Source organism: Canis lupus, chromosome 12 (assembly GCF_011100685.1).
Source record: "Canis lupus familiaris isolate Mischka breed German Shepherd chromosome 12, alternate assembly UU_Cfam_GSD_1.0, whole genome shotgun sequence".
NCBI classification, from domain to species: domain Eukaryota; kingdom Metazoa; phylum Chordata; class Mammalia; order Carnivora; family Canidae; genus Canis; species Canis lupus.
In genome coordinates this window covers 5,603,670-5,630,772 of record NC_049233.1, presented here as the reverse complement: position 1 = coordinate 5,630,772, position 27,103 = coordinate 5,603,670, and the positions used below count along the sequence as shown (strand labels likewise).

Here is a 27,103-nt window from a genome sequence, read left to right as displayed (position 1 = left end):
GTTTCAAAAAGCAGTCTCTCTTACTTTCCCCCTCTCCCTTCCTCTGTCAACTTTCATCACAGCACTGATTGGGAACCATCCTGACATCAGAGTCCCCTATGGCCCTGTGACCTGTACAGTTGCACAGGGCTTACACTCAGAAAGGCCTGAGACGGTTTCATGCTCTGCTGTCTCTGTCTTGAAATAATTACCAACCTTTTTTTTTTTTTTAAGATTCTATTTATTTACTTTGGAGAGAGACAGGGTGAGCACAAGTAGAGGGGAGGGGAAGAGGGAGAAGGACAAGCAGACTCCCCACCAACCAGCAAGTGGAATGCGGGGCTTGATGTGGGTGGAGTTCGATCCCATGACCCTGACTGAGATCATGACCTGAGCCAAAACCAAGAGTCAGCCTTTAATCGACTGAGCCACCCAGGTGCCCCTACTTAGCACTTTTTGAACAAGGGGCCCTTGGTTCTCATTTGGCTTAAGCCTCACACATCCTGCAGCTGGCCCCGGGCACCAGAGCCAGGGCGAGGGTCCCCTCTGGCTGACTACAGAAGGTGTCAAATGCCATAATGGCCCCAGGATGGCTTTCCCTCCTATGAGAACCTGGGATTGGATGTACTTGCGAGTGGACTTACTGTGTCACAGGGTGGGCTTGGACACCACTCCCCCTTGGCTCTGCCCCTGCTCTTCCATCTGCTTTTTCTTTTTCAATTGTGGTAAAATGTATGTAACACAAAATTTACCGTTTTAACCATTTTAAAAATCTACAGTCCAGTGGCACTAAGTACATCCACTTTGCTGGACAACCAGCCTACCATCCATCTCTAGATCTCTTTCATGTCTCCAAGCTGATACCCTGTACCCGTAAAACAATACTCCCCATACCCTACCACCTGTTTGTATGATTCTTCTCTCTTCCAGCTACACTGTGAAGCCGTGAGGGCTGGGTGGGGCTTATTCACCTCCGAATAAGAAAGAGCACATAGATGCACAGGGGGCCCAGATTACATGGCTAAGAAAACACAGCAAAACACTGGCCCTTTTTTGAACACTTACTAGGTGCGAAGCACTCTCAATACACAGGAAGGATGGAGGGGCATCTAGGTGGCTCAGTCACGTAAGCAACTGCCTTCAGCTCAGCTCATGATCCTGGGGTCCTGGGATCGAATCCTGCGTTGTGGGCTCCCTGCTCAGCGGGGAGTCTGCTTCTCCCTCTCTTTCTGCCCCTCTCTCACCCCCTCGCACCCAGCTCATGTGCACTGTCTGTAGCCTTCTCCCTCCACTCATTCAAATAAATTAATTAATTAAAATAAAATAAAATTAAATTAAATTAAATTAAATTAAAATAAAAAAGAAAACAAAGTACTGAGAAAAGGGCTTGGCACTCAGTAGATTTTCCTCTTTTCGTTAGGAACATTATCACACCTGGCCTTATGCTCACCCTCTTTGGAGACTACTTAGTTTTTGAATGAAAAACAAACTCAGACACATTGTGTCCCCTGCTGGCATATGGTTCCAGGTCTGGGTGCCTCCAAAGCGTGATGCTTTCAATATTTACTTTGCAATACCTCCCATGTCAAGTTAACCAAGACTGGATTTCTGACAATTTTTGCTTGTGTTTAAATAAAAATAGTTCTTCTCTTTTGGATTATAAACATGTATAAACTCTCTAAAAACATCCAGGCATTACAGAAAGTGAAAATGTGAATTTTTAAGACCTTTTAGAATGTTGTTGAAATTCACGGAGACCCTAATCCAGGGGTAGCGGGATTTGGAAAACAGGCGCCTTATCACTCCTCCTTCTGAGTTTGCCCCCCAACTCAACCAGTATATATGTTGCATTCAGTGACCTTTCTTTTTAGATCTTTCCCTCTTGGCTGGTTTTCTCTTTCACGGACCAGCTTTCCTCCAGCCAGGTCTCAGGTTGTTTTCTGGCGTTGGTTTCTTGCTGATGTTTGGATGTAATAGGGAAGTTGTTGAATGAAACTGGTTTGTTTTTTTCCCCCAGGTAGCTGAGGTAAGCCTCCTATCGCTGGAGGAGCAGGAAGCAGTGCTGTGATAGGACAGGGTGAGGCCATAACCCGCAAAGGTTGACACTTGGCTCTCTGGATTGGCTGCCCATGAGCTCAGCTCCTGGGAGTTAGGATATAAATGACCATGACCAAAGCATCTTCTGAGACACTGGAAATTGGCAGCAACAATAGTAGCATCTTCTCCCTGGGCGAGCTAGGGGGACTACCCCTCGGTGCAACTTCCAGCCGACAGCGAGTTGTACCCAGATACTGCAGGGGTACCCGACACAGAGCTCCTGGTCTGTGGTCTGGAGGTCCTGGCCAAGGGTGTCCTGTGGCAGCAGTAACTTCTGTGGTCTGAGGTTAGTTGAACGATACTCTCTTCTTGGGGGCTGGAGTAGCAGTTGGGTATCTTGGGGTCCTAAAAGTAGGTGCAGACCCAGGACTCAGACTCTGAGTTGAACCCCAATTCTGCTTCTGGATTGTTGGGCTCTCCCTAGGCCTCAGTTTCCTCACCTCTAGAAAGGGCAGATGTCAGTGAAGTAATCTTGGGCAGTGCCGCTCAAAGAGCTCTGAATTAACTTGGGCTTACAAGCTCTGAATTCAAGTCCTAGTCTTGCCTCTTACTAGCCCAGCAAGCCTGGGGGAGCAAGTTCCTTATTTTGGGCCTCTGTTTCCTCATCTATAGAATGGGAGCAGCATTACCTACCTCTCCTGCTCATTTCCCCATTGAACATAGTAGAGGTCAAGTCATGGATTTTATGTGAAGGTATATAGTAAAGAGACCTCACATACAGGAGGTATTGTTATTATGATATGGCTTGATTCAATGTCTATCCTTTTAAAGTTCTTGGAAGTTAGTCCAAGGCTAGGAAGAGATGTAGAGTTCTGGTGGCCTGCTGCTCTGACAGGGATTTGATGGCAGATTATAACATTGCATTGCCTGTGGTCTTTGATAGAGGACATGATGGGGTGAGGATGGAATGGGGCATCAGCAGAGCACAGTCTAGTGTTGGATGGAGGGGAGTGGTGGTTATCTTAGGAGTTTTTCAGCTTTGGGAATGATGATTGCACTTCCCCTGCCCCAAGTCTGCCCCACTGCTCTATCCTAGTGCCTGAAGTTCCGCCATTAGGTAGCTCTTTGAGTTTTAAAGGATCCTCAAGAGATGCAAGCACACAGCCTTTTGTAAAATAGGCACCAGGTATAAGTGTGTTTGGTGGTGGCAATAAAGAATAGGCAGATGGTCAAAGTCCACTCCTCCACCCCTTTACACCGAGCTGGCACCCCGAATGGTGCCATGTGGCTGCTCAAATGCCCCTGTGACCTGAGGCTTCACGCAAAGATCTGATCAGGCTCTGCTGTGGTTGGGCTTGGGCCCTGGCTGGAGCTTCTGTCCATTTTGAAGTGGACAAGGACCAGTAGGTGAATACCGAGGGAAGGATTCCCAGGAGGGTGACAGGTCTAGAAACCATGCGATTTGAGGCTGGAATGATTGGAGTGATGGACTGGACAGAGAGTGATGGACTGGGCTGGGCTGTTGCTGGTGACTTCAGCTCAGTCTAAGGAGGACTTTCTTAAACTACGGACTGGCTGACAGCGGAAGGGTGGTGAGTTCCCACTGCAGGACGTGTTTCAACATGGTTAGCAAGCCTACCTGCCAGGAATGTGGCATAAAGGAGTCCTATCCAAGAGGTAGGGCTAGATCCTTTTCAGGTGACTTCTGGCTCCTAGAACCTATTAGGAATTCCAGAAAGGAGAAGTAATACCTTGGATTTTTACCATCTAACACCTGAGAGGTGTGCGTGGGAAGAGGATGGGTCTAGTGTTGAAAGAGAAATGACAGCTTCGCCATCCCCTTGAGTCTGGTCAGTGGAGGTGGAGGGCCTTCCCCAAAGAAACTCCTCACTATACTGCAAGTTGTGGGGGGTGGCATGTGAGCTTCAAATGGGACCCACATCATTGTGGGAGCCCAGGTAGAAGGCTTTGAACCTGGGGACAGGCATGGCTCTCACTCCAGGAGTTTGGAGTGTCCAAGGGGCTGCCTCTGCCAGTGAGAAGCAAGTGTGACCTCAAAGTGAGGCCCTTGACCCTCCAGCCTATTGAGTGGTTTCTAGTCTGTGGGTCTGTGAGCCCTGCCTGGTGTTGACAGTCTTGCCTCTGGGGCATGGGCATCTATACCAAGCACCTGTGCATCTGTGACTCCATGTGTACAGGTCACAGTGTGCATGTGTATAGATGTGGTTATGTGCATGAGTGTGGAATAGCAGCTTTGCTCACCACTAAGTCCTGGTGTGTGTTTATGTTTATGGAAGGCCACCTGGTGTCAGAGAGAGAACAAAGGATTTAGAATTCGAGGAGGTGGACTCAAGCCCCAACTCTATGCTTCCTGGCTGTGGGAGCCCAGGTGAGTCTCTCAACTGTTCAGAGACTCAATTTCCCACCACCAGCCTGTAGGATTCATAAGGCTGTGGCTTTGAAGCTGGGCCAGTTTCAAAGGGCATTCTGGACACTCTGTGGCTGCGTACAGGTGACTGGTTGAATTTGTGCATATCTGTGTATTGCTTATTTGTTCTGCAAACCTGAGAGCCCCGCCCAGGCAGTGTGGATACAGTTGGGAACCAGGCAGGTTCAGGTCCTCTCTCCTAACTTGGGGGTGGTGGTGGTGGTAGTGTGGCGGCGAATACACTTAATTCATTATTCCCTTGCCTTTGGTTTAAGAAAAATAACACGGTGTCATAAATCCACATAGATTTATGTGCATTAGAGTGTGTTTCTGTGACACATGAACGTGTTAGCCCATTCTGGCCCATGGACTTGGTGGCTTCAACCACAAACCTTTACTTCTTACGGTTCTGATATGCTGGAGGTCCAAGAACAAGGTGCCCCAGATTTGGTGTCTTGTGGGGGCTTCGTGGTTCCCTTACATGGTAGGAGGGGCCAGGGAGCCTGTTTCTTTCAGGAGGGCTTTGCTCTCATGACCTAATCACCTCCTAATGCCATCTCATTGGGTGTGAGGATTTAATATATGAACTTGCAGCAGAGGGACACTAACATTCAGACCATGACAATGAGCGTCTGTGGGTGTTGACGCGGGGCCCCGATGTGGGTGCCGTACACACTCCCTCGGAGTAGCCAGCTGTTTGTTGAATATCTATTGTGCAGGGCAGCCCGGGTGGCTCGGCGGTTTGGCGCCCCTGCGGCCCAGGGCGTGATCCTGGAGTCCCGGGATCGAGTCCCACATTGGGCTCTCTGCATGGAGCCTGCTTCTCCCTCTGCCTGTGTCTCTGCCTCTCTCTTTCTCTCTCTCTGTTGTCTCTCATGAATAAAGAAATAAAATCTTAAAAAAAAGAATATCTATTGTGCAAAGCACAGGGGTGGATAAAGGCAGCCCCAGAGTATCTCTGTGAACTGGGCCAGAGCGGTTACAGAGAAATGGAGCCAGAGGACTACATTAGAGAATGGTATAGAGATGAGGTCAGCGCAGCATTTAGACAGCGCAACAAGAAGAGCAGCACGCTCAGAACTTGGCAAACTTCCTGCTCCCTGGTAAGTCAAGGTCAGCTCTGTGGGCTTTCTCTGGTGGGTGGCGGTTGTTTGTAACACGTCACTGGCCTGTATCACGTCTTATCAGAAGTCCTGTGATTTGCACATCGCTTGGGAGTTTCTGAGTAGGCTCGGACTTTGTTCCGAAGTCCCTTTTCTGCCAAGGTCATAAACCGGTTTACAAGAATAGCTGGGTTTCTGTACAGTAGGGGTTGGCTGCAGTGTTGGGGTTACTGGTCTGGACACACCTCCGGGACAGAGTGGAATTCCCCCGGAGGCTGAACGTGGGTGGACCCCCAGGCAGAGCAGGGGCATGAAACGTGGAAAAAAGAGGAAGGAAAGAGAACATCTTGCTTTGATGAATTCTAGATAGGCAGAACTTTACAATCAGAATGTCTGGAAAGATTTAATTCCAGCACATGTAGAATGTGGAGTGTGTGTGAAAACACAGTCCTCTTAGGGCTGAGAGATTTTAAAAGTCTGAGGACACTTTGGCCAAAGGGGGGCTCTTCTGGGGTGTCTCCCTGGGGGATGGGTGGACTTGGCCTCCTTGGCCAGCCACACCGTCTCAACTCCTGGGGCTGGCATTGGCCGATCTTTAGAGTGTGAAAGAGGAGGAGAGGTCTGAGAGGTAGGAGGAGGGTGGACTGAGCTGGGTCACGGCCGCCTAGAGAGGGAAGAGCGTATCAAATGCTGTAGCACCTTAGGGAAGGATGAGGTCCCTGGATTTGGAATTGGGAGGCCTCAGGAGATACTGGAGTCACTCTTCTCTGGGTAAACACTCAGAAAGGCCTCTCCCAGCCTCAGGTGCTGCTCTAAGCTGCTCCATCGCCTCCCTCTGGGCCCAGGGCATTGCTGCTTTGGAGAGAGGGTGGCCAAATCGAGGCAGTTTTCTTGAGAAAACATCAAGAAGGAAACCATCGCCCAGTGGAATTGTACCGATGCTGTGATTAGGAATCTCGGCGTGTCCCCTGAATGCAGGAGGAGGACACTGCGACCATCCGACCATCCCCGATGGTGGAAACCGTTCCCATGGCAATGACAGCTTTTAAACGGATTACTGCGCCTCTTTCCCCATTAGCTGGGAAGGATGCTCCCACCCTCTCTCTGTGTTAAGCCCCCTCCCCGCTCCTGAACAAGGGTGTTCTGTTGTGTTACGGTGGTTCGCTGGTTCGGTGGTTCGGTGGTTTTATTAGCGAACTGCTTCTCGGCCAGCCCCATCCAATGTGCCCTGACCACAGGAATATATGGAAGAAGCAGAGAGAACCCTGACACCATTCAGTAAATATCTCTGGCTCAGCTTGCTTGGATCTTAAGTTAAATAAACCTTCAACCTAAATTTATCTTCTCTTAAGACCATGTGCTACTAAAGAGAGAGCGGCTCTCAGGGGAATAGAGCATTACTGTCACCACCACTTATGTGGTGCCCATTTGAAGAAGACCAGAGCATTCCCTCCGAGGGTACCACCTGCATCTTGTACAATATATCCCTAGCACCAAGCATAATTCCTGGTATTTAGTGGATGCTTAATTGAAAGGCATAAATGAAAAGAAAGAAAATATTTTCTTCTATGATTTCCTCTGCTCATCCCACCCCATACCACATTTCAAAAGCATGACCAGAAGGCGACCTCTGAGGCTTTTGAGAACATTACTTAATTTCCACATAAGGTACAGGCACGGAGAGCTAAAGTTTTCATATAACTCAGAAGTTCCGTTTAAGGAACATTAAACACCGAATAAAGACTTCCAAATTGCCAGCTTCCTCCCCAGCCCGTTTTATCATTTCCTGCAAGGTTGTCCATGTGGATCCCCAGCAATGCTGCTGGTTCCCGCTGGCCTCTGGCCACCCTTCGAAGTCCCTCCTCCCCAGACCTGTGCATGAAGCAGGGAAGATATCCTGAATGCTACGGTCACCTCCAAATCAATTGCAATTATAGGTTGTTATTTGTGCCTCTAAGCTGGACATGTGATGGGGCACACTTTAATGAATTAGTTGGTAAATGCAGGAGACATGATGTAAATAGGTAATTCTTGAATAGGGAATATGCTAAATAATACTTAGTAAATGCATGATAAAGCTGTAATTACAAAGTAGCATAGGCAGTCTGTGTATCTAAACTACATAGGAATCTCCAGGGGCTCAGATTTGGGATTCAAGACCATATTTTATTTTAGCTTCCCCCAAAGGGCAAAGGGTTTCTGAACAGCTTTGGAAGAATTGGGAAGCTACAGGATTTTCGGATTAAAGACACACAAATTAGGTGCACTGCTCATAGTCTGGCCTGATTAAAATGGTGCCCAGGAGGAGATGATTCTATCATCTTTTCTGTGGGCAGCTACTTCCTTCTGGATGGAGAAAGGAAGGGCTCCAGCTGCTCTAAGATGGGACTGGTCCAAATATGTGTCCTGTATGTTAACTACGCAGCCAAAGATACCTATGTATTGCACAGTCTCCTAAATGTTTGTGTTGTACATTTATTCATTTGTTGAATGAGTGCTTACTGAATGCTAGGCAGTCAGGATACAGGACCTGGTAAAACAGAGGGAAGGAAGAGAGATTCAGACAATAACAATGAAACACGTGGCTGCTGAGGGAAGAAGCAGGGAGACCAGTTGGGAGGCGATTGCAATAGCCCCAGTGAGCAGAGCTGGGCCTAGCTTACCCATGGGGTGGTGGAGGAGGAGAGGAGACGGGTGGGGGTCCAGATGTGCTTTATGGAACCAACAGTCTTTGCTGATGTGGGATTAAACCACATCAGATTAGATGTGGGGAGCAAGAGGAAGCCAGGAGTCAGGATGACTTCAAACTTTTGGCCCAAGCAATTGGAGGAGCAGAGTTGCCATTTACCGAGCTGTCTTGTGAGACAGACAGGCAGGTCTCAGGCATATTTCAGATGAGGACTGTGGTACATGAGCTGCCCAAAGTCCCAAGGGGCAGGACGTGGCCCCTGGCTCGTTATATTAGATTCCTATTGCTGCTATAACAAAATACCACAAACTCGGAGGTTTGGGGGAAATGTGAATTAATCATCCTCCAGTTCTGGCAGTGAGAAGTCCACAAGCAGTCTCAAGGGCTAAAAGCAAGTTGCTGGCAAGGCCGTGTCCTTCTGGAGGCCCTGGGGTAGTTGCAGACCGGCTGTGACATCTGGGGCATGACCTCCTATGGTTTAGTTCCCTCCTCTGGAACATGAGGACAAAGATAGCCCTTCCTCCCAGATGGTTGAGGAATTTAAATGAGACAATAGCATTGGGGGTTGATGGTCACTCACACGAATGGGCAGGGTGGGTCGGAGCATGGGTCGGCATGTTAGCCCACCTGTACATCTCTGGGAGGTATCCTGTAAGGGAGCTGTTTGTTTTGTTTGTAGTGCAATGGATCATCCACGGGGACCCAAGAAGCCTCCGTCGGGGAGGAGAGCCAGGTCTCTGGAGAGGTCACACAGCCCCAAGAAGGACTCAGAGTCATGGAACTGCAAGGGCCATTCCCTGCCCATGTCCACTCCCCCCTCCAAGAGGGTGCTTCACCAGACGGCCAGTGATGGGACCAGATGTCCCCAGAGCCCAGCTCATGGCCATGGTGTCCTGAGCCTGGAGGAGACCAAGAAGTTTCTCTCCAGTGACCAGAGGCCTCCGCAGGACACCAAGAAGGACAAGACCCAGAAGCGGGGCCAGCAGGGGTGGCTGAAGACCATCATAAACTTCTTTCTGAGGACAGGCCCTGAGGAGCCCAAAGACAAGGCCAGCCGGAAGGCAAAGGGGAAAGAAGGCCTCCCCAAGTCTGCAGAAACCCCGGAAGCACCAGGGGACACAGCTCCCAGGAAGAAAGCCCACGACAAGAAGGCCAGCCGCAAGAAACACAGTCACAAGAAACATGCTGCTGAAGAAACCAAGGGGGCCCAAGATCATGAGGCCGAAGGCCAAGAGACAGGGCTGCCCAACCTGGCTGCTACCCCATGCTCCAAGGAGGCTGACCGGGGCCCAGCACCCAAGGGTGAGCAGACCGTGCCTGGTAACCCCCTGCCCCACCCTCAAGGGCTATGGTCCTCTAAGCGGGCTCTTCAAACCTCTCAACAGAAGGGACGTGGAAGGTGGGGCGACCATCAGGCACAGCTCCACTGTGAAATGTCTTCTAGGCAGAACAGCACCATGGCAGAAAGCCTGCGGTCAAGGCCCATTTCCACCACTGTTTTCTTTTCATCCATAAAATGGGGGTAATAGTTGCTCTCCGCTGGGATAGCTGTGGCCCGGAGCTGGCCCATGGTCCGCACATGGTGGCTGTTGTTGTTAAGTACTCTAGTTGAAGGAGCAAAGACCAGGGAGAAACGGGAAGGCAGGGAGAGCGGTGAGGAGGGGAGCCCTGCCCCAGACATCGATCCATCTGTGTGGACCATGGGTGCGGCCAGAGACGTGGAAAGAGCCAGCTGCCCAGTGCCAGTCCCACACTTGGCTGTGTCAGGAATAAACTTGCTCTGTGACCTTGGGCAAGTTACGGCCCTTCTCTGGGACCTTTGATTCCTCATTTCTAAAACAAGGAAGCTGGTCCCCAAGGTGCCTTTCTTTTCTGACTCTTATGTCTGGAGTTGAATACACTATAGGCACCTGGAGGTAGAGCACTCAAAACTCACCATGGGGTTTTTGGGTTTTTTTTGAGATTTTATTTATTTATTTGTTTATTTAGAGAGCATACATGAGTGAAGGGAGGGGCAGAAGAAGAGAGAGAGAGAGAGAGAATCTCAAGCAGACTTCGCACTGAGCGTGCAGCCTGACACAGGGCTCGATCCCATGATCCCAGGACCCTGAGATCATGACCTGATTCCAATCATGACGTGAGCCCAAACCAAGAGTCAGACACTCAACTGACTGAGCTACCCAGATGACCCCAAACTCACCATGTTTTTCATAAGGAGAAGGAATGCCTGGGTTGAAATGGAAACCTTGGCAGGTTTCTCATTTTTTGTTTTTGGTTAAGCCTGGAGCTGGCTACATCAGTGTCTGTCTCTCTGCAAATTCTGTCATTTTATTGTGTTCGTGAGCAAAGTCAGAAGAACGTCCCTGACACCCCCTGATCTCCCCTCAACCCATACACTTATTTCCATCTTTCTTCCAGGTGGGGAAGGTTCTGATCTTCCCCAGTCCTTGTGCATTGAGGATGGGGTTCCTGGAGCAGCAGAAATTTCTCCTCAAGCCACAGGTCACCGGTGGGGAGAAGACCTCAAAAACACTGACAGTGAGTCAGAATCTACAGTGTCCTCTTTCTCTGCAGTGGGGGTGGCCGATACCAAATGATTATAATGCATTGTTCTGGATGACTGCTTGGACCTTGGATGGTCCTCTCAAGATCATGTACAGATCTTGTTCCTTCTGGGGCTTCTGGTCACATTTACTTATTTTAGAGTTTCACAGAAGGGAGTCTCAGGAATTAGAACGGCCACTGGCAAATGTTCCTGCCTTATGTGTTAATGAGCATGAGACTTTTTAAAGTCTTTTTCAATTTAGAGAAGGAGTGTGGAATAGAAGAGTATAGATTGTATATACATTGTTAAATATATGGAAGAGTGGAAGAGTTCTACAGATACTCATATATTCACAATTGTTGATGTAGGCCACCATTTGCTTCATAAATGTGTGTGTGTGTTTAATTTTGTTGCTGAGCCATTTTCAGTAAAATGATCCTTCATCCTTAAATACTTAAGCACGTCTCTCCAAGAAATGAGTACAGTCTCATGCACAACCACAATACTGTTATTGCCCTTAATAAAATCAATAGTGAATGCTCTATGAATCTAATTCCCTATAATGAATGGGCACATTTTAAAAGATATAAAACATCTCTGCATTTGTCAAACAATAACTAAAAGGCATCTAGTTGGCTATTCTGCAGGCTGTTTATTTTACACGTAAATTGTTTTGTTTTTGTTTTTTTAAGATTTTATTTATCTATTCATGAGAGACACAGAGAGAGGCAGAGACATAGGCAGAGGGAGAAGCAGGCTCCCCATGGGGAGCCTGATGTGGCACTCGATCCCAGGACCTGAGCCAAAGGCAGACGCTCAACCACTGAGCTACCCAGGTGCCCCTCGAATTGGCTTTTTCACATGAGAGGAAATTGGCTGGTTGACTGAGTCAAAATGTGCAGACAGCCCGGGGCTGGGGGAGTCTTGTTTACACCTTCTTTCATGTAAACCGGTCAGGTGACAGCTAGCAGAAGCTACTCTGAGCATACCGTCTTTGGGTCGGTTGATGAGGGTATCAATGAAAACCATTTATGTTGTTTGTGGTTTCTCCGTAAAGACTTGGTGTGCTAGAGGTGTCCACCTGTCAGGCTGTCTGTGTTACATCTGCTGGAGTCTCTCCATTCTCTACTTTAATTAGGCTGAGCCTCCACAATTTTCCCCACTGGAACTTTGCAGGTGGGAAGATTGGTATTAGGCTCCTAAATTATTTCCAAGCACAGTTCCTTAATGGCCTGATAGCCAACTGAGGGAATTGGGACCGGGATTACGATTCACACTTCACAGAGAGATGAAGGCCCAGAGAGGTTAAGAGATTTACTCAAGGTCATACAGCTTGCCAAACCCAAAGCAGGTACTTACAAATCTGTAAAGGCCAAAGGAAATAGGGGGTATAGGTTGAAGCTTGACCTGAGATTGCCTGCCTAAAATTGCATGCTTTGGCCTACTGCCCTTTCCTGTGGCTCTCCAGAGTCTCTCTAGAAGGATTAGCTCCTGGGACACGGTGCTTTTCCCCATGTCCGTGGGCCATGGACCTGTTTTAAGAGCTCTGTCTCTCTCTCTCGTTTTTTTTAAAGCTCTGTCTCTTAATACAGGACTAAGTTGATCCCAGAAGTCCAAGACAGTCATTAGAAAGGGGTCTCTATGCACATGGAAAGACTAACTGGGTGCATTCACTTTCTTCCAGAGGATACAATCATCAAGATGATAGTGGAATTTCTCCAAAGAGTGGGAGACCAGTGGGAGGAAGAGGTAAGGAGCAAAGGGCCTGTGTAAACCCCCATCGGCTTGACCTCAACCCTCCTCCTCCTGTCCCTACTCCCCTCTCCTCCTCCTCCTCCATGCTCAAACCCTGTCTGCCCTTCCAGGCTTCAGTGCTCCCCGGCTCTGGGCTCTCTCACCTCCCTTACCTGGGGCCACCCCGAAGCACCTGGCTGCTCTTTGGTTGCTTCTCGAGGAGCTTTCCCTCTCCTCAAGGTCAGGGCCTGACTCAGTTTCCCTCATCTCTCCCACAGCAGCTTCAAGCTCCTCAGCTGGTGTTGGTGTCGCAGAACCCAGCGCCAGCTGTCAGGAAGAAATCCCAAGAGAAAAAGTCTAACTTCAAGAGAGCCTTTTCTCACAAGAAACATAGCTCGGAGGAGCCTAAGAGAGCGGGGCCTGGAGAGGTCTCCAGCCCAGAGTCCCGGCCACTCAAGAGGCCCAGCTTTCTGCCCCTGTGTGTGGGGGGCCATCAGCCCTCCACCTCTAGCAGCCCTGGTGAGCAGACTCAGAGTCACCATAGCAACACTGCAGCTGCTTCCAGTTCTGGAACCTTCTCCAGGGCTGGAATTGGCCGTTTGAAGGGCTGCCATCCCAGTTCTGACTTTTGTTCTGCTCCAAGCAGTGTGGGGAGGGCAGTGGGAGGAGAAAGATCACCTCCACACGCGAGACCTCACTGCCCAGGCAATCGAGCTAAGCCCACAGCAGACACTGTTGAGGGATCCCTTAGCCATTCACATCTCTCCATCATCCAGCTTCTCTACCCTGGCAGGGGGTAGCATGTGCAGGAAGGAACCACGGCCTGGGAAGCAGGGCACCTGAACTCTGAGCTACGCTTTCTACATCATTCGCCATCCCTGTGCCTGCCTCAGGCTCCTCACCTATAAAATAAGATACTTCCGTACTGCGTGTCTATACTCGATCAGTGTTCATAGCCATATTGTTATCCCCATTTTATAGATGAGGGAACTGAGGCCTGAGGAGGTAAAACAATGTGTTTCAGGGTCACATGGCCCACCAGTGTTGGAAACTGAGCCAGAGAGAAAGGATCATCCTGGGTGGCGGGGAAGAAGAGCCTAGCCCAGCCGCTTGGCCTGGCTGGGGGAATTTAGATTTTAAAAAGGAGGGGCAATGCTTCACACCAAATATGAGCCCCAGTGGCAGAATTGCAGGTCACAGGGGCAGGTGGCCTCATGCAGGGGGTTTCTGGCCCTGCTGGGATAATTCACACTACGGAATCAGGCCTTTCTTCTCCAAGCCAAGATGCTGGAGGAGGGATGAGGTTATCAGGGGAGGGAGGAGAGGAGGGCAGAGCCCAGGAAAACTGGTTGTTAGGAAGTACAGCGGGATAAGGGAGGCAGGTCTGGGCCCGTGCACGGAAGCCTTGACCCTGACCCACCGCTCACCTCTGCTGCATCAAGACCTTTGCACATTCTAGCCACAGAGTGAACTTTGGAACCTCTGCTAACTTCTGCATGTGAGTCAACACCTTCACATTGATGAAACACACCCACCCTTTCTTCTTGCTTCTCAGGCTTGGAGGAACATAACATACAAGAGGCCGCATCCACAGACAGTGGGGGTCCAAGTCCCTTCCAGCTTTCCTCCCAAGCAGGAGGTCAGGAACCAGAAGAGGACGTGCAGACCAACACAGCCTTGGAATTCAGTTAGTACCCTCTCCTCTTCTTAGAGGCCTGTTGGAAATTATCTGATCCGACCCTTCTACATGTAGAAGAGAAACGGACCCAGAGAGAGACAGTGACGGGGCCTTGACTTCCTCCGAGCACAGCAGGCAGGGGCAGTGTGGCGTCCGGGGCACTCAGCATAGTTAATAAGCTGCCGAGAGCTAATTAATGTTAGCTGCCCTTTGTTGTTGTTATTGGTGTGGCCATGGAGCCCAGCTTGAGGACAGGGCCTCAGCAGAGGTCCAGAGGGAAGGACAGAGGCAGGGGCTCTGGGGGAGTTCAACAGGTGGCCGGCTGCCAGCATGCTTACTGTTTCCTTGCCATCGGCAGGGCCAAGGATGGGGTCGTACGATCACTGTCAGTTCTGTGCGTCTGGAGACGGTTTAAAGATCCCCTTCCCCCACACACCCCTCCTGCTTGTTTGCTCTTCACAGAAAATGTGCCTTGAAGGGGAATTGAGAAGGCCCCTGTTCTAAGTAGAAGAGGAGGGCGGTGCTGGGCGAGGGGACCAGGCCTTTCCAAATGGCCTCGAGGCACCTTCTCCTGGAGGCAGGGGCTCACCATGTAACGTGGCACCTATAGGCGCTCACTGACCAACGAAGAAATGAACATATTCCCAGGGCACCAGCTCTGCTCAGGCCACTTCTGAGGAATCTACCGGTGTCCTCAGGGCCCGGCCTGGGACACCGGACAAGGGCAAGCTCATGAGCAGCCTGGAGACCGGTCAGATTCACCCAGGGAGCCACTTGGGCCTTAGGAAGTGAGGACAGACCATAGATAAGCTTTTCTCTACCCTCGAGTGCAAGCCACCGTTTTGTTCTTTTTTAGAAGAATTCATCCAGGAGATCATTGCCCTACTCCCGGATGCAGAGGAGCAGTGGGGAGTGAAGGTGAGGCCGACGTTCCCAACCCTTGCTGGGGACACCCCCACCCCTGCCTGCCATAATAACTTCGCTGCCCCTCCCCCAATTCTCCATCTTTCCAGAGCCCACCTCCAAGCCTTCCGCCTTCCCGAAGCCAGCTTCCCCGACCCCCATGGCTTCAGGCCACACTCGCGCTGGCCAGGCTGCACCTGCACCCTCTGGTCTACACGGGGTCTCTGTGTGTTTCAGGGGGGGCTGGTCTCTTTCCCCAGCTTGCTTGCAATCTCCTCAAGGTCGGGGGCCCTGACTCAGTTTCCCTCATCTCCCCCACAGCAGCTTCAAGTCCAGGAACCAGAGGTGGCTGTAGAAAACCTGTCCCTACCCTACAGAAGGAAATCCCATGAGAAAAAGAGCAGCTTCAGAAAAGCCTTTTCACATAAGAAACATGGCTCCAAGGACCAGAAGAGAGCTGGGGCTGCAGGTGCCACCAGCCCAGAGTCCCGGCCGCACAGGAGGCCCAGCTTTCTGCCCCTGTGTGTGGGAGGCCATCAGCCCTCCACCTCCAGCAGCCTTGGTGAGCAGCCCCAGCATCACCATGGCAACAGAGGCTGCCTCTGGCCCCGGGCTTCCTTCAGAGCAGGCTAGGCCAGCTGTGTGACCTCTGCTTCAAGCTTGATTCCACTCTCTGGCTCTCTGCTCCAATGAGGTGGGGAGGTGTGGGAGGGCTGTCGAGAGAGGGGGTGCTGATTGCCAGCTGGACCCACCACCCACGATGCCAGCCTTCCCTTCCCCCACCCACAAACACACAAATACTTAAAATCAAATGCAGTCGGAGAGCAGTGCATGGGTTCATCAGCTGGGTGCATCTGACTCACCCGAAAGCTAATAGAAAACCACAGAGACCTGGGTGTGATGAAGTAGGATATGGCCAGGGCCTCTGCTTTTTTACTCCTCCGAAGCATGAGGTATACAGTGATTCCCTTGACATGTATGGAGGGCCCACTACATGCTACTGTCCCACATGTTATCTCACTTAAGCCACTTATAACCGGTGAAGTCAGTCTTGGTATTTCCATTTGACAGATGGAGAAAGTGAGGTTCACACAGGGGAAGTGACTTGGCAAAGCCTCACAGAGCAAAGGGGATGTGGGCTCATCTGGTGGGATCTGTGGACAGGCCTGCTCTGTTTCCTCCTGCATTGTGAGGAGGGAGGCAGAGGGGGCTGGTGGCAGAAAATAAGAATATTTCTGGAGGGGGTAGAGAAGGCTCTGTGAATGCCTTTGAGGTGGGCGCTGGAGGTCTGGGGGCTCCCTGAGGAGCCCAGGGAAGCAGGACCCCTCTGGGGCCAGTGCCTTTGGACAGCTTCTTGTCAGAACCTGGACCTGGATATGCTTGTGGATTTGAGACAGGTGCAAAACATGCTCACACCATCTCCTTTCTGCCCTCAGATCTGGACGGCGTCGAGTTCCGGGAGTCCTTGCCCACCGAAGGGGCACCTGTTAAGCCCTCAGATGCACCCTCCCAGACCAGAGGCCATAAGCCAGAGGAGGGACCACAGCCAGATGAAGTGTTCGAATCTAGTTAGTACCACCCTACTCTCTCCCGGGGCGGCTGCTGTGGGGTTTCTGTTTGCATGGGCCTCAGAGGGTGACTTCGAGTAGGGTCTGGGAGGGCTACTGACAAACACCCCAGGAGACTCTAGCAGGCTGGGGAGGAGGCAGCCTTGGCCTTTCAACTGGGGCTCCTGGGGCCAAGTTGCAGGTGAGAACACCTGTCTTTCTGTGGGATGTAAATTCACCCACCCTGCTCCACTGGTTTGCTCGAATGTTTCATATAAAATTCCCGGCTTGCTCTGGGTCTCATAACCAGTGGTGTTCTGGCAAACAGAATGAGGGTGGGTGTGGTGGGGGAGCCCCGATATGTAGCTTTTGCAGATTTCCGTGGTGTAAGTGTCTCCACCATGGCTGATTTCAAGCTGCCAACTGTTGATGATGAAAGGTCTGCAAATATTCAGAATATTTGCCATTGGGTCTTGGTAGGATCAGACAAACGCATGTGGCCATTTACAGCCCCGCCTGGTGGACGCGATCTTGTTACATCCATGGCTGTGGCGTCTCCCCCTCCCTGCTTTCTAATTAGCTGCTCCTGGTCTCAACTCCCATTCGTGACCATGCTACTCTATAGCCTGGATAGGAGACATTGGGTGATCTCAGTTTCCACATTTGTAAAAATGGAGCTGAGGTGAGGCTCGACTGGCCAAAGTCTTTTCAATTCCTATAAACAAACTCAAATAAAGCTCTCATGCTCCAGCCCTAGTTTTGGAGAAGATTTTTCTTTGCCCTTCAAAACTCATCTGTGTACTGTGTTTTAGAGACAAAATACCGTCTGTAGTGGGAGGGTGTGTTGTTGCAGAACTTGTCAATGGCCTCTGAATCGTTCTTTATTTTCTGTAGAGGAGATGATCATTCAGAGGCTGGCGGACCTTCTCCAGGAAGTGGATGGCCAGTTAGGGGAGCAGGTAAGGACTACTCAGTACCCCCAAGGCTGGCCCCGGAGGCCTCATCAACCCACAACTCAGGCCTGAATTCAATCCCCATCTCTACATCCAGGTGACCTTGGGCATGTCCCTTAAACTCTCTGAGTCTTGGTTTTCTCTTTTGCAAAATGGGGGGTATATACCTACTTGACAAAGTTTAGTGCATATATAGAAAATGCCAGTCACATAGCAGATGAGATAAATGTTAGCTTAATATAATGTCTATGCAGCTCACCCCGCCCTCCGGGACCTCCCCGATCCAAATCCCCCTTGAAGTTCAACTCATGTTCACACCTCCCTTGAAGCCTCTTTCCTTGGGCCTGCCAGTCCCATTGATCTTGTCCTCTACTAGCTTTCTTTTCACTCTCTGTTGGCACACATTTCAGCATCTTTATGATCAGCAGTTGTCTCAAGCTTTTAGATTTTGCCTCTCCTGCCAAAGAGCCAATAACAGAAAGTTCTCTTGTTGAAAATCTCACAGTCTACTTGGAGAAACAAACACAGATCACATATGAAACAATAGATATGAGCCCAGGTCACAGATGAGTCATGAGCATAGGGACACTGTGAGTGCCTCGCCTTACCATCACAGTGCTCACTGGCCCAGCTCCCCACTGCCAGCACCTGCATCCTTTTGCCTGAGGACTGGCCCCTAGAATCATTTTACCATCCACACAGTAAGCCAGAATGATCACCCCCCACCTTCTGAGGAGCAGCCCATGGCTTCTGGGAGCTGGTGTATACATACTTTAGCTCCCTTGCCCCTTGAGGGGATAACTCTGAGGAATGTGCTCTATGTTGACTCCTGGAGTGGCCAGCGAGGACCAGGCTCAGTAGCTAACCTCTGTGGACCTCCTTCCCATCTTTGTCCTGGATCCTCATCCTCTGTTGGTGTTTTGCAGCATCACTGACCACATAAACCAACTGCACTTAAGCCCTTGTCTCTGGGGGAACCCAACCTAGGACATTTAGGTATTAAGAGGAAGCGACTTAGAGTGGGAACTTAAATCCATCCAACATCTACTCTGCATGAAACATTTTACATAAACCATCTCACTTAATTCCCTTCCCCGAACAACGCTGAGTGTGGGTGGGGGTATTATTACTGCCATTTTACCCACAACTGAACTGAGGCTCAGAGAAGTCACACAGCTAGTAAATGCTACTTAAGCATCTGTTATACAAAGACCTGCACGTTCTCCCCACCCCCCCCCCCATGTTGTTCTGCTGCTTGGAGTTGAATCTTGCGGAACAGATTCTGAGAGGCTGGGGGTGGTGGAAGCATTTAACACGGGAGCTCATCCAAGGGGCAGGAAGGTGTCCAGCCTGGGTGCACGCAGTTGGGGCCAGGGGCAGCTGGTGGGAGGGGGCTACTCGCCAGCGGCACTGATGGCCTGTCTTCATCTCTGCTTCCAGATCAAGCGACACCCCAGCTTTAAGAGGTTTTTATACAGGCTCTCAGACTCCTCCCTCAGGAAGCTGGCAGCCACCCTACACAGTCAGCAGGCCCACTCTACGGAGTCGGACAGGAAGCTAATTAAGGGACCCTACCACTTTGCCTTTGGCTTGCCTAACAAATTTGCTGGCAACAACAGCCACGCCGTCCTCAGCCTCATGGGCCTGCGCTACAGCCAACACAGCTACTCCCATTTCCCCTGTCGGGAGGCCCAGCAGGTAAGAACAAGCGACACCCAGCTCAAGATCCCAACAGGATTGGTATACTGTCCTCTCCCCTCCTCTGCTGAGTTCTTGACTTTTGGGGTCTAGCTCAAATGCCACCTTCTTGCTAAGGCCTTGTGAGATGATTCTAACCCACGTGATCTATTTTTTTCCCCCAAACCCTCACTGGCTTTACTTTATTTGATCATTAGAATCTTCTTTATTTGGCTCCAGCCCCTAATTGTATGTGCATTTCCATACTTTTTGATTTGGATGTGGAATATTGGACCCGGTGCTACCTTAGCTTGCCCTTCTTATTATTTTATGGGTTGTGCTGTTTGGCTTCCCAAATTCAAGACTGTCATAAAATTCGAATGACAAAGCAGAGTAAGATTCCATATCAAGTGAAGTAAGTGGTTGAGGTAGATGAGGAGGATCCATGGCTGTTGGATTTGGAAGGCTTCTAGGGGGCAGTGATCCTTCACTGACCTTGTCTTGGTTGATTGATTAAAAGTAGCTTCTCCCTATCATCGAGCTCACTCTTCTGATTGGTTTCGTGTTTTTCCTAATAACCTCGCCCCTGCCCCTAAGGCTCTGAGGCGGTTCCTTTAGAAATAATACTCCTCACTGATTTTTTTAAAGTCTGAGTTTTCATGTTGTCTGGTGGACTCTGATAAACAGTGTTCCCCACTTTTTTCAAAATCACTTAAGATAACCTGCCTATAGGCCTTTTGACCTAGATCTTTAGTGCAAAATCTACTGAATGAAGGGGTGACATTACAGGAAGGAAGTGTTCCCCAGGGTGCCTCGGTGGCTCAGTTGGTTAAGCGTCTGCCTTTGGCTCAGGCCAAAATCCTAGGGTCCTGGGATTGAGCCCCCTGTCAGGCTCCCCGCTCAACAGGGAGTCTGCTTATCCCTCCTCCTGCTCATGCTCTCTCTCTCTCTCATAAATAAATAAATAAATAAATAAATAAATAAATAAATAAATAAATAAAATCTTAAAAAAAAAAAAAAAAAAAAAGGAGGGCAGCCCTGGTAGCGCAGCGGTTTAGCGCCCCCTGCAGCCTAGGGCCTGATCCTGGAGACCCGGGATCCAGTCTGACGCCCGGCTCCCTGCATGGAGCCTGCTTCTCCCTCTGCCTCTGTCTCTGCCTCTCTGTGTGTGTGTGTGTCTCTCATGAACAAATAAATAAATAAATCTTAAAAAGAAATAAAGGGAGGAAGGATTCTGTCTGTTGGCATTGGCCAAACAGGACTTCTACATCCAAACGGTCCTTAGATCTTTAGTACAATGATGTCACCATTATGGAAACACCCAGTCTTTCCTGGAATTACCTTTCAAAGTCATATGATAAGTTTCTCAAGAAAGCTCTGATCTCATAATACTCGTTTCTTGTCATTCAAATGGTCTGCTTTATGTTGACTTGTTTTCCTGGTGGGAACTCCTTATGACCTTCGATGTCTCTTTCCTCAGCCTCATTATCTTTGCCCAGATATGGGGGATATTATGGATAATTTGCCCTCTAGGATGGGTTAGATAAAAACTTATGGAGTCATCTGAGTTCTTTGTGAAAGATATTATAGAAACAACAGCTCTGACTTCCTCAGTAGCCCTAGCTCCAGCTTTTGGTTTTACTAACCATTCATTCACTCACTCTTTCATTCATTCAACCAATAAGTATTGAGAGCCTCCACTGGGCCCAGCTGTGTGAGATGCTGGAGGGCCTCTGTATGGTTCTGTTATATGGAAAGACAGAATGTTTCCTGATGACAAAATTAAGTTTCAGTAAAATGCCAAATTAGTGGTAACTGAGGCCAGTGAAACCATTGATCTGGGAGGCCTTCCAGGAGGTGGCAAGCATAGGTTTTGGCCTTTGAGGGTGGGGAGGCTGTTGATGGGGAGAAAAGGCCAGGAGGGCACTATAAGGCAAGAGCTGCTGTCTGAGTAAAGACCCAGAGGTGACAGCTAGTGTGGTGTGTTAATATGTTAATTAGAAGTCTATTGTCTGTTGCTATTACAGTGGGACACATGAGTAACTGAGCTATGGCTAAAACCTATGTTCTTTTTTCTCCTCTCAGAATATCACAAGTCCTGAAACCGGAAGTCCAGATTAAAAGCTATACTTTTAACTCAAGTTTCCTTGAACTACCTGAGCAACTGTAAGCTTTAGCCGGTCCCTCTGAAGATGCTTCATAATATCCCAATCCAGTGCTTCACAGGCATGAACGAAGACAAGTATGGATGGCCATCTGTGTCCGTGTGCCCTTGTGGGCTTACTGAGACTGAGATACACAAAGCCCTCTTCCACTTAGCAGGAGGCAGAGGCCATGTCTGGGAAAGAAAAGCATTGTACTGGGAGTTAGGAGACCAGAGCTCCACCTCCTGACCTGCCCCAAACTTGCTGCAAGATCCTGGACTTGTCACCTTCTCCACACCTTGGATTCTGGGCAAAAACTATGTGACCCATCAGACCTCTTTGGACTCTATCATGCTGAAGTCTCCCTAAATGGGGTGGGGGTGGGGGAGTCAGGCTTTCACTCAGTGGCTAAATACACCCCACTGAGTTGGAGGCAGTCCTTAAGTCTTCACTGAATGAATGAATGATCAGACAAATGAGTATGAGAGCTCCTGAGATCCAGATGCTTCTACCAGGCATTCCTTGGAAGGCCGTGGTCCTCAACTGGGATTGTGCAACCGGTAGTTCTATCTCCAAATTGGGGGCTGGGGTCAAGGCCTTCACATTCTGGGGCCAACCCTAGTATGGACTTAGGTACCCTTATTTTTTACTATCATGTATTTTCTTGACCCTTAGGGGCTAAAACAATACCTACTATCATGTGAAAAGCTGGCTGGCATTTTCTAGATGTCAATTTCAAGTGAGCCTTAGTTTTCTATCTAAATTTTTGTTTAATCTCCCACCAGAATACCCACATGCATTTAGCTAGATGTGCATCCATGTGCAACAAGCAATTTATTCAGTTGACCAACAGTGATTACCAATATCCACATGGATGTGCAGACACCTCTCAGGAAGTCTACAGGCCTCAGATAGAGAAGACCTGTGAATTGGGGATCCTCGGTCTCTCAGAATCCTTCCAGTGCTGTAATACTATAATTCTATGTCCAGAGAAGTGAAGCTGATGTCTTGCACTTCTCCCATCTCATGAGGGTTTGTCAAGAGTCAGTGAGAAAATGAATATGGAGAGTTCTGAAAATTACATGGTGCTATGTTCATGTATGTTGTTATTCTTATTACAGATACAACTGGGTAGTTTTCAGGAAATAGGGAAGGGCTTTAAGATGGATTGCCAGGGATGGTTGCATGGGTGTGCACTGCTCAAGAGTACCATACCCCAGGAAATGCTATTCACTTCCTAGACATTGTAGATTTATAGATTTATGATAATAGTTTTCTGCCTCATGGCAGAAAAGTCTTGAGAAAGGGACTCCCTTTTGTTTTTGCACAAAGGTGAGGTGTAGGCTGTTAGAGGCTCTGCCTTCTACAAAGCTGAATAGTTTGAACAGCTTGGCTCAGATGGGCAATTTGCACATGTCCCTGCATGCCCAACAGGGCTATAAACATAGCCATTGGACATTGCCCGGAACACATGACCATGGGGGAGATAGTGTTAAAATCTAGACTCATTCTTATTACCCTTATAGTGGACACTGCATTGTCGTGTTGAACCCATGGTGATCACTGTAGGGTAGGACTGGAGAGGGAGTAAAACCAAGGGCGGTGAGGCCTTGGGCACTTAGACAGGACTGGCCTCAAACCGGAGGCAAAGTTTTAGGAAGTTCAACAAAGCATATTCTGAAGTCATCTTGTTTTATTGCCGATCCTAAGAAGTTGGGGAGAGATGAGCTATTTATGGATTTATTTTAGTGTCAAGAACACAACCCCTAAATGTAAAGGGGCAGAATCAGTTCTGTAATGAAGGTCAGGAACCTTCTGTACATAATTTCTTATTTGGGATGATGTTCTTTCAGTTGTAGGAGTATTTGGTATGAGTTCCTGATGCTGGCATCTGAGTCTCATTTTTGTACTGTGTTATTTAAGCAAATAAAGACATTGCCTTGCACAAAGGTCTAATCTGGATTATTCACAATGGTGGCAGGGTGTGAGGGCACCTGCCACATCTAGGCCAGTCTGGTGCCTGCAAGGCTGTGAGGGTCAGCCTCCCTGTCCCCAGCTGGGGGTCCCTCTCCAGCTGCTACCCAGGGGTCCCATCCTTGGGCTCCAACTTGGTAAGACAGTCGTGGAGTGCCCTGAGCATCAAGAGACCTGGGTTTTAGTCTAACTCCCCGCAGGCTGAGGACCTCAGGGACATGAGACTTGCCTCTGGACCTGACATTCTACAACTCTGTGCCTGCCAAGATGACAGTCCAAGAATATCTGGGCCAGTCTTGATTCTACATCATCTGTTTTAGTAAGTCCCTAATTTTGGTGCCCAAACTCTCACTCAGAACCAGGGTAAAAATGGACAGGATACAGTGTCTGGGTTTTGGTCCAGAGAATATGGTCTCTGCTGAAAGGCATCGAAGACCTCCTCTCCCCTTGCTCAAGGAATGCATGAATTCTTCCAGTGGCTTCCTGGGGAAGGCGGCCCTCTGGTGTACAGATTCTTTCCCAACCACCTTTCCACTCCCCAACCTTGAAGGCTCCCTGTAATGATCTGAGGAGGGCAGAAGAGGGCAGCACATCACTTCATAGACGAGGAAGCAGGGGCTCAGAATGGGCAGACGCCTTGTTCAAGGTCCCGCGGCCCCCTACAGACAGAACCAGGACAGGATCCAGCTCCCAGAACCCCTGTTTTAGTGCCTCCGGGTACTGTCTCATTCAGTACTTCATTTACTCAACCAATATTTATTGAGCATTTACTACGTGCCAGATCTGACCCAGCTCTGTGGAATACACAAATGCAAAAGGCACAACCTCTGCCCTCAGGTTGTTCACAGACCTTACTCATTACGGGATTTTAGTGCCAGTAAGAATATAGGGTGGCAGGGACACTACTGTGTGAGGGCGGGGTTCCCTTAACTCACCCCGCTGAGGCTTTCAAGAGCGCTGAGATGCATGGGAGACCCTGCTGCTCTGAAAGGCTTTGAAAAGGTGGGTAAGTAACCTCAGGACAAAATTAACCTCATTTCTGACCCTGAGAAGTCAGGAGGCTAAGTGAGTGAGTCAGAGATAATGGGGTCAGCCAAGACCTGGTTGAGTTCCGGGGTGTTAGCTGAGTTATCAGGGAGGGTTGGGCTGGAGAGGTCATTCAGATATGCTTGTTTGGAAGACCAGAGCGGTCTGCCCTTGGCCTCCGCAGCCTGAGACATCCAATTTCAGAGTACAGTGACTGGCACATCAAAAAACGATCTACTAGTATTGGCTTTAAAAAAAAAAAAGCATTATAAGGAGAAAGGAGATAATTAGAGTTGCTAAATTTAGCAAATAAAAATATGGGTGGCCTAGTTAACTGTGAATGTCAGATAGACAACAAATAATAGCCATGCTGGGGCCATACTCTTACTGAGTAATGATTCCTCTGAAATTCAAATCGAACAAGTTGCCCTGTATTTTATCTGGCAAGCCTGGGGCTAATGCAAGAACAATTCTCCTAATTACCTTGTAAAGGGGAAAAGGGAAATAAGCAAAATGAAGGAAAGTATCCAGGGGGTTTTATCGATAACCTCTGACAGTAACATAACGCTAACATCAGGGCATTTGGGCTCTAAATACAGGCTTTCGGTTGGAACAATTTATTGTTATGTTCAAGTCCCCCTTGCACGCCAGGGAATAGAGTTGCGTGGGAATGAAACCCTCCCTCCCCCGGTTCACGTGTCTCCCGGCCCCCCTGCACGCAGCCACCTGCAAACCACAAGAGCAGGAGACACAGCCAGGTGGGCCACTGCAGGGGCCTCTCTCCTCCCCGCTACACAGTCCCCGGGTGCTCCCCTTGACCCGTCTGAGCCACAGCATCAGGGTATCAGTATCAGGTAGGCAGAAGGTGCAAGAACACCTGAGATTTGACCCTTTTGAGCCTCTCAAAGTTACAGTTAGTGATGTAGGAAATGTTGGGGTTCGAAGCTGACAGCCGCGAAAGAATTCTTAAGGCATTTTTGGTGCAAAAGGGTGGTTTGATTAAAAGCAGGGGGACAGGACCTGTGGGCAGAAAGAACAGCCCTGGGGAGCTGTGACAGTCTATATACTTTCAAGTGGGGAGGGGGTTAGGGACGGTGCAAGCCTCCAAGCGATTTTAGAAACAAGCTTTTCAGGATCCTGAGGGAGCAAGAGGGCACTGGCTATTGTTAGGAAAAGGTCATTTATTATCGTTTAGTAAAAACTCCATCAAGAGCCCCTTCAGATGTAGATCAGTGGACCATGTGCCTGGAGGATGGTTGCTAACATGTATCATGAGGGGGGGTTAGAGATAGAGGAAGTTTCCAAAGGGAGTTTTATATGTAAAAGTAGGTTTAAAGGAAATCCTGGGGGGTCGGAGTAACATTGCCCTTAGGAGAGTGTCAACACGGAGGCAGCTGAGCTCCCAGAGGAAAGTCACTCTGCCTGTTTCAAGGCCTTGTCAATGGGCTGTAGGCAGCAAGGACATTTAATTTTTTCTTTTTCCTTTGTTTCCCACATCAGTTAGGTTCTTCCTGGAAGAACTTTCTTAAGGCTGCCTGTGTGGACTCCTGCTCCGGGACATGGCCCCATTAGACTAGGCTCCACCAGGCCCCCTTGCCACAGCCCTCCACCCTCCATGGCTAACATTTGCATGCTTCCTCCAGGGGTTCCAACCAAGTTCAAAGCTGTTTTCCACTCAGTCGTCTGGAATTTGCTAAGCAAATACATCTGAGGCCTGTGGGCAGCCTGGGTTTCCTTATGGGGCCTGGCTGGGGGCTGGAAGCTACCCATGCTCCAGCAAGAAGTGGGGCTAATTTTGGGGGGGACAGGCTGGAAAAACTGAGGCTGAGAGTATCTTTGTCATGGGATGTCTTCACTGAGGTGTGAACAGCAGAGTCTGTCCTCGTGCCGCCCTTCTGGGGATGGGAAGGGAAGGGGCATTTGGCCTCCCATTTCCTCCACAGCCACACCAGGCTCAGGGAAGCCCAGGGCGGCCTGCTCAACATGGCCGTGCTGCACAAGCCCTCTTAAAGACCTCACGCCAGATCCGCTCCACAAGTGATTCCACTGAGCAGCTGAGGCCGAGTCCAGTGGTTCCAAATCAAGCCTTTGGTACACTTGAGAATGAAAAACAAGACAAAACCAAAGAGCTCAGTCTCTTGACACCACAGGAAAGAGGAAAGTGCATCCATGCTCAGTCTTGCTCAACCCCCAAGAGCTTGGCCCTGTAGACTAGATCCCGGGTGGGCCAGAATTGATGTGGTCCATCTCGAAGAAGCAAACTCAGGCTGGGCTGGGAGGAAGGCCCAGAGCCCAGCCAGATGGGAGCAGGATGTGCTGTGGGCTCTTCAGAGCCTATCCATGTTGGTGTCCATCTATCTGTCCAGAGCAGAGTAGTGGAAGGGCTGGAGGACCGCAGAGAAGCTGAGAGATTGTTCAGACAAGGAGTTGCTTGACCAGGAGAAGCAGGACCCTCTGCATGAACAGGCTTGGTCGTGGGTGACATCTGATCCCCAAAAGGCCTAGGTGAAGAGAATGTGTCTGAGAGCCTTGGGGAGAAGGCTCTACCTTGCGGTCAACAGGTTCTCTTTCATTCCAGCTCAAGTTCTCTCTTGGTTCACAGCTTCCTAGAAAAAGGACAGAGATGCATCATTTCTAAGTCCCTCATCTAGGACTTTCCTCCCCTTATTTCCGCTGAGAACATCCC

General features: G+C 49.5%; 2 protein-coding genes across 5 annotated transcripts in view; one reads left to right on the top strand and one right to left on the bottom strand.

The window, feature by feature from the left end:
• The first annotated feature begins 2,177 nt into the window (after positions 1–2,177).
• BNIP5 (BCL2 interacting protein 5) lies at positions 2,178–23,362 on the top strand. 4 transcript variants are annotated; one of them, XM_038553866.1, is made up of 12 exons: positions 2,178–2,362; positions 8,916–9,538; positions 10,655–10,774; positions 12,466–12,530; positions 12,794–13,034; positions 14,071–14,202; positions 15,053–15,111; positions 15,421–15,658; positions 16,533–16,664; positions 17,538–17,602; positions 19,037–19,294; positions 21,359–23,362. In XM_038553866.1, exons 2-12 carry the CDS (start codon positions 8,920–8,922, stop codon positions 21,392–21,394), a joined length of 1,965 nt encoding a protein of 654 aa, XP_038409794.1. In that variant the 5' UTR covers positions 2,178–2,362; positions 8,916–8,919; the 3' UTR covers positions 21,395–23,362. The 4 variants fall into 4 exon arrangements, with proteins under 4 accessions (XP_038409794.1, XP_038409793.1, XP_038409792.1 ...); XM_038553865.1 differs by having other exon boundaries at positions 15,418–15,658; XM_038553864.1 differs by having other exon boundaries at positions 15,050–15,111.
• A 2,216-nt stretch (positions 23,363–25,578) lies between these two features.
• The window catches only part of PNPLA1 (patatin like phospholipase domain containing 1), a 46,151-nt gene continuing 44,626 nt past the window's right edge, over positions 25,579–27,103 (bottom strand). The window contains 1 exon segment of the mRNA NM_001290109.1: positions 25,579–27,023. Within this exon segment, the coding sequence (NP_001277038.1) occupies positions 26,997–27,023 (27 nt within the window). The 3' untranslated portion in view covers positions 25,579–26,996.